The 12,392-nt window shown below is 32.9% G+C and overlaps 1 protein-coding gene across 19 annotated transcripts in view; it reads left to right on the top strand.

Moving 5' to 3' along the window:
* The window catches only part of PPIP5K2 (diphosphoinositol pentakisphosphate kinase 2), an 89,510-nt gene that overhangs the window by 65,583 nt on the left and 11,535 nt on the right, over positions 1 to 12,392 (top strand). For 5 of the 19 annotated variants that reach the window (XM_082458018.1, XM_082458017.1, XM_082458021.1 and 2 more), the window contains 5 exons: positions 76 to 148; positions 1,740 to 1,859; positions 2,761 to 2,823; positions 6,448 to 6,588; positions 9,740 to 9,865. In XM_082458018.1, coding sequence (XP_082314144.1) covers positions 76 to 148; positions 1,740 to 1,859; positions 2,761 to 2,823; positions 6,448 to 6,588; positions 9,740 to 9,865 — 523 coding nt within the window. The other 14 variants (XM_082458022.1, XM_082458007.1, XM_082458012.1 and 11 more) reach the window with 9 other exon arrangements.

Here is a 12,392-nt window from a genome sequence, read left to right as displayed (position 1 = left end):
CAGGCTGCAAATGAAGTATGGACTTTTTAATTTATGTTACTGTTTTAGTTCATTTATTTTGCTTTCCTTGTGCAGGTTGTATCTGAAAATGCTAATTACTTGCGAACACCAAGAACTCTTGTAGAACAGAAGCAGAACCCTACTGTAGGTATGTGGTCTAAAGGAAGTTGTATTCCAAACCTTAAACTCACTATTTTGCACACATGTAAAACTCTTCAGAGGTGAAAGCGTGACCAAATGCTATGCTTTAGTTTTTATTTAACATACACTAATTCAGAAATGTTGAGTCATAAAGCTCAAAATATAAAGTTTTGATGAAATAAATACGAAATAGCATTAATTTTGTTTCATAACCCTTTTGAATGCCCATAATGTAAACTACTTAGTCTAATTGCCAGTGCTTATTTTTAATCTTGTATTCTGTAAGTTAAAATCCCAACATGTTTTAATTTAGGAAGGAAACTTCATTTTTCCCAGCTGATAAAGATGAAAATATGCTATTGCATACAAAAAGAATCTACTATTCTGATTAAAAAATTTTTTAAGTGGGGAGTGTTTCAAACCCTATCTGGGTATATTAATTATCTTTTTGGTTTTGGTCATCTCTTAAGGAAAGCCAAAGCAAAACTAATGTACAGTGACAATGTTAATTCTTTATTGACCTATAGAACATAATTGTTTCTTTGCTAACACTCAAGCAAAGCAACATTGAAAAAGACCTTTCTAAACTTATTTTAGTTTTAAGCTCATGATAGATAAACTACATGAGATAATGACATATTATTTTCTGTAAATAGTTGTCTAAATCAGTTTAATAACAGCATAAATAAATTTCATTATGTTTCGACTATGTATGTACTATGATCTCTATACTAAGTTTATGAACTGTCCATTGATGCCTACATACTTGAAAAATCTCTCTTTAATTACATATATGTTAATTTGATACCTTTTGATATTCCCACAGTGTCTTGCCATATACACACACACGTATGTGTGTGTGTGTGTGTGTGTGTATATATATATATATATATATATATATATATATATATATATATATATTACTCCTTTCTTTATGTATCATAATGTATCTGATAAAAATTTACTTAATCCTTACCCAGTGGTAAAAGTTTTACTTGGGTATAAAGACTTTTACTACAAGTTCAGCATCAAATTGGGGTCTTATTAATTAAGATCTTAAATCATTTGAGTATTAGGAATTTAGAGTGATTTAGGCCTGAATGACCACTTAAAAGGAATTGTTTCACCTGGTCTTCTCACAAATTTCATAATAGATATTGATAACTCAAATTCAAGGGCATCAGGAAAGCTTCTTCATTTACAGATATACATTCAAAAATATTGATTTAGTATGATTTAATTTATGCTAGGAGAAGTTTTTTTATATGGCCTGCTCATGCAAATTGATTGACAGAATTCCTTATCATCCTAAATTAATTTTTATGATAGCGTTTTTTAAAATATGTATATATCTAATTACTGTGTGGGCATATTATTTTCCTCAAAGAACATTTTCCCCAGTGTAAAATGCCTCCATTTGTACATACGATAAATGGTGGTGGTGATTGTATTAAGTTGACATTAAAAGTGAATTGTGAGCCTGTTCAGGACACTGCCAAATATGTGTGGTAAGAGCCATGTTATTGCATGCTGCATGAATTCCCAATGTGAATAGAAGAACACCCGTTGTTGTATGTATTTTCTCTAACTCCCATCAGGGTCTCACTGTGCGGGCCTGTTTAGCACCTCGGTGCTCGGGGGTTCTTCAAGCGCACCTAACCTACAGGATTATGCTCGTACTCATCGTAAAAAGCTGACCTCTTCTGGCTGCATAGATGGTATGTGCACACATGCACACACAGATTCATACCTACACCCATGCACACACCCATGAGCATACGATATTTCTCAAAGGCAAGCCTAAGGCCACTGACTGATGCAAGTGGAATCCTAGCACCCTTTGCCTAAGTGACTATCAGTGCTCTGTTATTCACTACTTGGGTCCATGTTTCATCAAACAGTTAATTGTAGTTAGACTTAACAGTACTTGTTCAGTGAGTATTTCACTGAAATATGAAATTTAGAACTACATCATGTGTATTCTTCTTTTAAATAGTTGATAAGCCATATTATAAAGAGTAAATCTTTCTTTGATCTTTTAAACGTTTGTTCATTATTAAACCTTATTTTATTTACTAGTATTGATCTAAATAAATAAAGTGAATGGAATGTTTATAAGTAGAAGAAAATATCATATTGGCAATATTTTTATAAGAATAAACATAAGATGAGAATATTTTAGGACCCCTAGTAGAAGGAAATCCTCTCATTATTGTTAATACACCTTAAATTATAGTATTCAGAACATCTCTTGAGGCTCACAGAAGCTTGCCCCTTTTGTTAATAGGAGTGTTTATTAGTCCTTTCTGAATTAGCTTTATTTGAAACTTTTTCTCATGTATCCACAAATTTATTTTACTCAGTAAAACATGGCTTTCCCAGAATTGCCAGCTCATCCTGCTTTTCTTTCTTTTGTATATTTCATTAAACACTTTGCCTCTGTCATCAAGCCATTTACTTCTTTTAACCAGTTTTTGGCTTATTTCCCTCTCTCATTGTCCCTTCTGCATGTCACCTAATTCTAACCTCCTTATATATTTGTTTTTCCTCCTCTTTTTTTAAGTGTCCTTCTTTTGGTAGCTGTTACGAATTTCAGGTACCTGTTTTTCTCTTTCTCAGACGCCACACGTGGTTCTGCTGTTAAAAGGTTTTCTATCTCATTTGCTCGACACCCAACCAATGGTACGTTTTCCTTTTATTTTAAAAGATAATCCCCTGCTTCATCCTTTTTTATTTTTCTTCTGTTTCAAAATATGTGGGGTATACAGTATCATTCTTTTCTCAGTCCTTAATTTCAATTGGCATACAATTCTAACTTATTATTCACCCAAAATATTGATACTGTCTAGCTCCCTTTTTCATCTGTAATTTACACAATAATTTAGCACTACTCATCAAACTTTTAAATGACCACAATGATGATGAGTTTTAATACTTAATTAGCACCTAAAAATTCCTTCTGATTTCTCAAGTGATCAATCTACGTAATTTAAAAAATACAATTAGTATTATTTATTTTCTTTTTAATTCTTAATAATTTTAATGTGTTTTTCTTCCTAATTTATTTTCTTTTTTTTTGAATTTTTGAATTTTATTTTATTTTTTTATACAGCAGGTTCTTATTAGTTATCTATTTTATACATATTGTTGTATATAGGTCACTCCCAATCTTCCAATTCTCCCAACCATGATCACATGGTTGTTTCACTGAGCTATTTAACAAAAATACAGAATCACAGTTGTCAAATAGCCAAATGAGATGTGTCTTTGCAAACTTCTTGGGAACTAGGGGATGCAGGTTTCACTGTGTAACATTATTTATCCCTGGCTGTCTAAAGCAAAACCCAACTTGGTCTGGAGCACTCTGAAAACTTCATTCAGCATTCACTTTGTCCTCATGTGGCAATATGGTTTGCAGCTGTCAAGCAACCAATTTTGGGGGGGTACCATTGCTTTTTGTTAGAATTGGGAGGGCTCCTGATAGGAAGAAGACTAGGCTAAAAATCTAGACAACCAGTTCAATTAAATTCAGTTTTTGAGGCTGAACAGGAAGGTTTTGTGGCCATTATTTATAAGCTGAATTTTGCACTATTACAGCTTTCTTACATAGAGATTTTTTCATGTGGGACAAGAGGGAATATTTACTAATCATTTTTAAATAACTCAGAATCAAAGAATTTAAAAGAAAACATACACATTTTTGCTTTTATTCGGAATGAAGTTGTTTTTATCCATGCAATTTTTTTTTCTTTTTCTTTTTAATTGCAAGTAAGTCTTTCAAAAACTCAAGTCAGGTCTTTCAGAAACTATTATGAAGCTCAAGGATTGAACACAAGTTTATAGCCATTCTTCTCCTTCTGGATCCTTTAACAGCACACCTGAGTTAACAGTGCACTAATACTTCTTGAAGGTGGAGTAAGAAGATCTAATCCTCAACAAGTGAAAATTTAGCCTTAAAGCTAAATGTGCTTTCCCTTCATTGTAGCTGTTTAAATGCTACTTTTTGAAGAAAAAGATCCTTATTTGATACAGCTGCAGCTTCTAAAGAACCCACATGCATAAGAACTTCTTAGAAGAAAAACTGAAGTCACAAGAAAAACCAAAGTCACAAGAAAACCGGAGTCACAAAATTCTAAAGAAGAGACATTGAAGCTTTAAGACTGACTATAGTTTTTGTACAAAATGCTTATGTGTTTATAGCCAGTATTGCAAGTTTTATATAGGAGAAATCTTTGTTTACTGAAGCTTAAAAAAAAAAAAGCTTTTGTTAAGTTTAACAGAAAATAGAGTAATTTTATATTCTTTTGGTTTAGACTTTTTAAAAAATGTGGATTTTCCACACATTGTGTGACTTGATGCATATAAAATGCATCCCTTTCAATTCTATAAATATTTCTTATGGGTTTCAAATTTTCTTTTTTATGCTGTGTTGTCTTATCTGTCCTATGAGTTGTCATTTGACTCTTTCTTTTTATTTTCCTTAACTTTCATGTTTTTTCCATCTTAACACATATTATGGACTTACCCCTCCCCTTCATCTTTAGTTCAAAGAACATGGTGAAACAAGTATCTTCTGACAGTGCTTTACCTTACTTTCTGGGCCTCTGTGCAGAACACCTACACCTCTATAGGTGCTGGTCCGTTTCCTCTGTGGAATTTCTAGGCTCCAGTGGTATGTTTTTATAGCTTCTAAACATGACAGCAGGGTGGCTTTTTAAACTGCTGCGCTAACCCTTTCACTGTGCATTAAAGAAAAAGTTTACTAAGGATAGATGGAAAAAGATGTAGTCCAAAGGGACTTGATTATATTGTCATTTGCCTGTTATAAAATCTAACAGGCAAGTGCAAGAAAATAGTTGTTACAAAAGACTTATAAACATTCTGAGGAAAGGATAAAAAAGCCACAGTATTAAGTTTAGCATAATGCAAGGAAAGGGTTTGCGCTTATTTGCATGAATCTTGTACTTTTAAAGAAATGTAGTACTTGTGGAAGCCTAATTTCTTTAGTGCTTAACGTAGGTGCTTTAGCTGCTATTATGGTATTATAGTTTTGTTTTGTTTTAAGTATATGTAATGTTCTGTCATGCTTTGGTTTGCACCTGAAAATCAAACATACCAGTTTTGTTAATCAAAGGATTTGTTGTTTTCATTGAAAGATTAGATTCTCTTTTAACCAGAGTTTCCCTATTGCAACTAAGAATTAGACAGTTCTTGGGTCAGTATTTTCTCCCAAAATTAAATAAATATCAGTCAGTGTTAAAATGAGCACATGCCTGTTGAAGCAGAGAGTTTTCCAGTCTATTTGAGTTTAATTAATTTTTACTTTTAAGTTAAGAATATTAGACTTTATGTAGAAACTAAACATTAAAAGTATTTCTTTTGGAGGAAAACTAGTTTAAATTTTTGAAAAAGTACATGCAGAAAGACTTGTTATTTTAGTTGTATATGAAAGCAATTTTAAAATCCATTCAGTTGAATAAAGTTTAAATAAATAGGCAATATTTATAAAAAGTGAATAACCTATGTCCTATTTGTTTAAAAAAACTGTATATTTAAGTGCTTTTGTTTCACTGATGGTATTAATACATATCTGCATGGTTTGTTTCATGAAATTTTTGTATTTCTGTGCCATTGTTGGATGCAAACATATTTGTATTTTGTATTGCTTTTTACTTGGCCTGACTTCACCCAGCTAGCAATTTCCAACAATAGAATTGTTGTGTTAATTCAATAAAGGTAGGTGAAATATGTTTTGGAATTTTAATTTCAGCGTAAATGAATGGATGTTATTTTGGGGTCACACTAGAGAGTATCATTGGCCTTGTTATGACTAGAAAGGTATTTAAAATCAGTCTTCACAAGTAATCGCTTAATTGTTTTTCAACAAGAAGTTACCTTTAGCATTCTGGCATCAGGGACACATTATGGCATCAGCTTATTCACCTATCAAATAGACCTGATTCTAAAAAGTAAAAACTGAAAAACCTGTATTTTTTTCTGTTTATTATTCCCTCAGGTTTTTTTCTTTAAGTATTATTCTTAGATTTTACCAAAATACAGAATGAAATTGTGTGCATGCTGTAGTATGTGGTTACATTTAAAATGAAATCTTTGTCACATCTTGATCCAACCCCATACGGCATAGCATCTGGTGTCATGACTTCAGCGATCTCGTGTGTTTGCATGTGATAGATTGAAAAGACCTAAACTGTCTAGTTCTAAGCAGTGTCTTCTTCCTTTTTAATTAATGATTTTTAAAATATCCAACTCTTGTTTTTGTTTTTGTTTTTGTTTTTTCCCCCTCAGGCTTTGAATTGTATTCGATGGTGCCATCTATTTGTCCTCTAGAAACTCTTCACAATGCCCTGTCTTTAAAGCAGGTGGATGAATTTCTTGCTTCCATTGCTTCTCCATCAAGTGAAGTTCCACAGAAGACCCCTGAAATTTGTAGGAAAATTATTATTATTATTTGATTTTTAGGCAATAGAGATTATCTGAATATAAAAATAATTATAAAAACATAAATTCAATAGTGATAGTAAATAGAATTTTAGGAGAGAAAGAGAAGAACATTATTTAGAATTCTTTGGTGTGATATGCAATGTAGCAGGCTGTTGTCTTGACTCTTCCGCAAAGACTTTTTTTTTTTTTTTTTTTTACAGAAAGGGGGGGAAAAATCTAAGACCCAGCAATAAAATCAGCAACATGTAATATAGAGTCTTGGTCTTATTTTCACATTCCTATTGTATGTCATTTTATAATAAGCTTTTTAAAAATGACAAAACATCAGTCTATATTAACCTACACATGCCACATGCCCATCCCTTCACCACTTTTGATAAGCAGTCATATAGACTCAGAAAGAGCCCTTAACTAAAGAGAGCAAATTAGGACAACAGTTTTTAAAATTGTGTTCTGCAGAAAATATTCTGAAGAGGTTAATTCCTCTGTGTAAAAAAAAAAAAAAAGTGGGGGGGGTTTGTGGCTAAGTAAGTTTTGGAAACTTTATTATATCCCACCTCCCTTTCGAGAGGTGTAGTTTCATCAGCATATAAACAGCTAAGGTTCTTCTTTCTATAAAGAAAACTATATACCCACCTTTTCCAGAACTTACTTGCTGAGAAAACACTTTTTTGGTAATGCATTTAAACATCATGTAGAACTATTCTGAGGGACTTCAGTTTGGGAAATGTTCAGGGCTACCTTTTTAGATGTGAGACGTCATCTGGCTGTTGTCATTTTCAGCTCTGTAGGATCCTTTGACACATTGGAATTGCCAGTTTAGGAAGCATTCATTCTGGAAGAGAATGCTCTGCTTAGAGTTAAGAGTCTTGCTAGTCCTAGTCATATCTTAGGAAAGGTACAAACTTTCTATGTATACCAACTCCTTTTTGTAAGGAGAATGCTGTAAATATGTTTTTCCCAAGAATGAAATTGGAGGTCTTGGGATGAAAGCCACTTTCGTGTGTTGCTGTTACTCTCTTCCCTTTCCTGGGGAACCACAATGTATTATTCTACAGAGTTCTATTCAGTGTATTCTGTCCAAACAGTGCCCCCTGCATTTTTGCCTTTCTCTTTCACATCTGGTGGTAGAGGTCAGCTTTTAACCATTAAGGGTAATGGAGTGGTATCTTGGTGTGAATGTTCTAAAATATTTCTCTTTAGGAATGGTTTGGGGAAGTAGGTTTCAGTTTTAAATGTACATATGAATGTGTCTCATTCTGAGAATTGATAATACTCCAAATGAAATAACCTGCAAGCTATAAAGTCAAAGTCAGGAAACTGAAGGATGTTCTTCCTTTTATGTTCTCTGTTAGCTGATAGAATGGACAATGCTGCTCCTCAGAATGCAGTAGAGAACCTGAATAAATAAATTCTCATTTTCTCTTTTACCCTTCTTTATACTTGACATTTCAATGCTTCCCTGGGTCAGGGATTTATAATCTTAAAATAGAGATCACAGAAAGACTGTAATTAGTAAATAAGAATTTAGGGTAGGCATTAATGCTGCTTTGAATTTAGCAGATCTTCAGTAAATGACTTAAAGGTAAAGTAGCAGTAATGACATCTGTTTTGGAAAGAGAATTTTGGTGGAATATTTACAAAAAGATAATCTTTGAATGTTTATGCTGTGGCATTGCTATCTTATGATGGCTTCATTTCTGTGGTTAGTGAATTCAGTTCCTCAGAGTGTATTATTGAGGTATATTAATGAAATGAAGGATATTAAATTCCTTTTGTAGTTCTCATTAACTCTTCTCTATATAATGGACACAAGTTGTACCCCAACCCCTCTAGTTCTCTTAAAATTTCATTCCATTACTTACTAAGGGAACTAGATGAGAAAGTAAATATAGTTAATGCAGTTCATAGAGTTGGATAAACCTTAGAGTTAATCTAATTCATTGGTCTTCAAACTATATTCCCAAGAGCTTTAGCAAGTTCCATGAGGAAGAGAAGGATGCTGAGTGATTAGGCCTGTGTCTTCTGTGGTTGCTTCAATCAGAGTATCTGCTTTGATCTGTTTTATTTAAGATTTCATTTGAAAAAAGCTTACTGTTTTAAGAGAAAACTTAGAGACACCATTGAGGAAATTAACCAGTTAGTGCTCAAGCAAGACTGAAACCCAGGTCTCCTAAAGTGTATGGTTTTTCCATTCTCTTTGATTAAAGAAAGTAGGGTTCCAATTATGGTGGAAGTATCTGAATCCTGTATTTTATAGGGTAACTGCAGAATAAATATTTAGTAATCACAATATATTTATGTAATTTATACTTAATTCCCTGGATTGTCAAGGAAGTAACATCATAATATAGAACTATACTGAATTTGTGGCATTCATAACAAGGGAGAAGACATTGTTAATATCTGTCATTCACAGATTTTTTTCTCACCTAGGACAAAATTAATTTTGTGGTAACTAGTAGATAGCTTACAATGAGGCACTGACAATATCAGGTTGGTGGAAAAGGTGTGAGAATACTAATTGGATAAGTTAGAGGTGGAAGTTATAATAGGATAAAAAATGCAAGCAGAAAAGAGCTAGGTAATGATGTGGTGCTTTATAGGATGTTTTAGGCACTTTTTAATCACTTGTGTATTATTTTATTAGTGGCTACTTTGATCTTCTGCCAGTGAAATTTATACTCATTCAGTGTAGGTATCAGCCACCAAAGGCACATTTGCCATAATTGGCCCATATATTGATTTTTCAGAGACACAGTGTTTATTGCTATCAGGTTCTCTTCCAAAATTGCAAAAATAGGCAAATCAGTCTTTTGTTATCTCCTTAACTCCCTTTGTTTAGGAACCCAAAAGCTCATGCCAATAGCTCCCCTACTCCAGCCTATCCTTTCCCAGAGGACTTCATACTTAAGAATTGTACCTACTTGTCCTTTTCACACCTCTCAATCTCCCCGCCTTAATTAGAAAGAAAAAAAAAATCTTTAAATTTCTTTTGCTTGAAGATAAATCTTATCTGGGTGATACAGGAAGACAATCTGATTTAATTATTTGTAATCTAGTTAGTTTAGATTTGATAGAATTGTCAGAAAATTATTGAATTACCATGTTGGGTTTGTTTGTTTGTTTTTTCCAGCTTCTTCAGCTTCACGTTCCAGTCCAATAATAAGAAGAAAAGTATCTTTAAATACATATACACCTGCAAAGATCCTCCCAATGCCAGCAGCTACCATAAAGAGTACTAAAGCAATCAGCAAACCAGGTTAGGAGTGTGTGTGAATTTGTGGATTCAATATAACAATTAGAGGAGTAATAATAGCTTGCTTTGTAGATGTAAAGATCTGTTTTTAAGTAGGATCATTAGACTCTAGGAACTCTGTTATTGTAGCCTATTTACATATTTGGGGGTTTTTTTCCTCTGTTAATTATCCCCCCTTCCCCTCACATATGTTAATAAAATATATTTCGTACTCATACTTTTCTAAACTGATTTATGGACTGTCTTGTCTTCTTTTGCTTTCCTGTTGAGCCAAGGCATCACTTTAGTCATTTTGTTTGAAAGATTTTTTTTTTCTCTTTCTTTAGAGTATTTTAATCTCTCCATTCTCAGTCTGGTGCTGTAACTACCAAATTCAACTATCTTTTATCAGCTTGTTTCTGTTTTTACTTGGCATATTTGATTGTGTTGTTGCCCATTACAGATGAAGAAAGTTGCAGAGAGGTTATGACTTGTCCCTGTTCATGTAGCTAGTAGTCAGTAGACCTAAAACTTGAATACTCTTTGAATCATGGTACATTGTTCTCTATGTTTTAGATGCATAATAAATGTACCAAGTACACTAAAAAAGAATTATTCCATAGTTTATTGATGTAGCTATTCCATAGTGTATTATGGAATAATACACTAATTATACACTAATAATACACTAATAATACATCATAGTGTATTGATGTTCTGTAAGTATCCATTAGGTCAAGATTGTTGATAATGTTACTCAGATCTTCTGCGTATTTACCATTTTGGGGGGATGGCAACACGTACAAGGGAGAGGAGGTTCTGATTGTTCTAGCAGTTGCTTAGAGAGCAGTTTCTACTCACAATTGTGGAATTTTCTGCTTCCCTCTTTAATTTGGTCAGTTTTTACTTTGTGAATTTTGAAACCCTGTTATTAGGTGCATACACATTTGATTGTTATGACTTCCTAATGTATTGCCCCAATATCATCATGAAATTTACCTCTTTGATTTCTAGTAATGCTTTGTCTTAAAGTTTATTTTATCTAATGTGAATTTAGCTACTTCAGCTTTCTTATGACTACTGTATGCATGGTATATATATATATTTAATTTATTTTATTGAAGTATAGTTGATTTACAATATTGTGTTAATATCTGCTGTACAGCAAAGTGATTCAGTTTTATATATATATACTTTTTCATATTCTTTTCCATTATGGTTTATTACAGGATATTGAATATAGTTCCCTGTGCTTTAATTTAAAGTAGGACCTTGTTGTTTATCCATTCTATATATAATAGTTTACATCTGCTAATCCCAAACTCCCAATCCATCCCTCCCCCACCCACCCTCCCCCTTGGCAATCACAGGTCTGTTCTCTATATCTGTGAGTCTGTTTCTGTTTCGTAGATAAGTTCATTTATGTCATATTTTAGATTCCACATATAAGTGATATCATATGGTATTTGTCTTTCTGACTTACTTCACTTAGTGTGATAATCTCTAGGTCCGTCCATATTGCTGCAAATGGCATTATTTCATTCTTTTTGTGGCTGAGTAGTATTCCATTGTATATATATACCATATCTTCTTTATCCATTCATCTGTCGATGGACATTTAGGTTGTTTCCATGTCTTGGCTATTGTAAATAGTGCTGCTATGAACATAGGGTTGCATGTATCTTTTTGAATTATAGTTTTTTCCAGATATATGCCCAGGAATGGGATTGCTGGATCATATGATAACTCTATTTTTAGTTTTTTGAGGAACCTCCAAACTGTATTCCATAGTGGCTGCGCCAGTTTACATTCCCACCAACAGTGTAGGAGGGTTCCCTTTTCTCCACACCCTCGCTAGCACTTGTTATTTGTAGACTTTTTAATGATGGCCATTCTGACTGGTGTGAGGTGGTACTTCATTGTAGTTTTGATTTGCATTTCTCCAATAATGAGCAATGATGAGCATCTTTTCATTTGCCTATTGGTCATCTGTATGTCTTCTTTGAAGAAATGACTATTTAGGTCTTCATGCATGTGTATATTTTTTTTAACCAAACTGTCTTCATATTTAAGGGGATTTTTTTTAAACAGCATATATTTGGCTTTTTGAAAAGGCCATTCTAACAATATGTGCCTTATAGTTAGTGTTTATAGTCCATTAACATTTAATGTAATTATTGATATGGTTGAGTTAGGTCTACTCTTTTATTATATTTTCTGTTTATTCCTTCTGATTATTATTCCTTTATTCTTTCCTGCCTGTTTTTTTTTTATTAATTCAGTATTTTTTAGACTTTCACTTTAACTTATCTATTGGCTTTTTAGCTATACCTTTTTGCATTATTCTTTTATTGGTAGCAGTAAATACACATTTCTGGCTTTTCGTGGTCTACTTCGAGTCAATCTTGTGCTACTTAACATAAAATGTAGAAACCTTCCAACTGTACAGGTGTGTTTACCTTCCCTTCTTCCCATCTTTTGCACATAGTTACCCATATGTGTTACTTCCACATGTATTATAAAGGCTACAGTACAATGTTATGACATTTGC

Source organism: Balaenoptera physalus (genome assembly GCF_965194825.1).
Source record: "Balaenoptera physalus genome assembly, chromosome: 3".
In the NCBI taxonomy this organism is placed as follows: Eukaryota; Metazoa; Chordata; class Mammalia; order Artiodactyla; family Balaenopteridae; genus Balaenoptera; species Balaenoptera physalus.
This window is presented reverse-complemented; position numbering and strand designations above follow the sequence as displayed.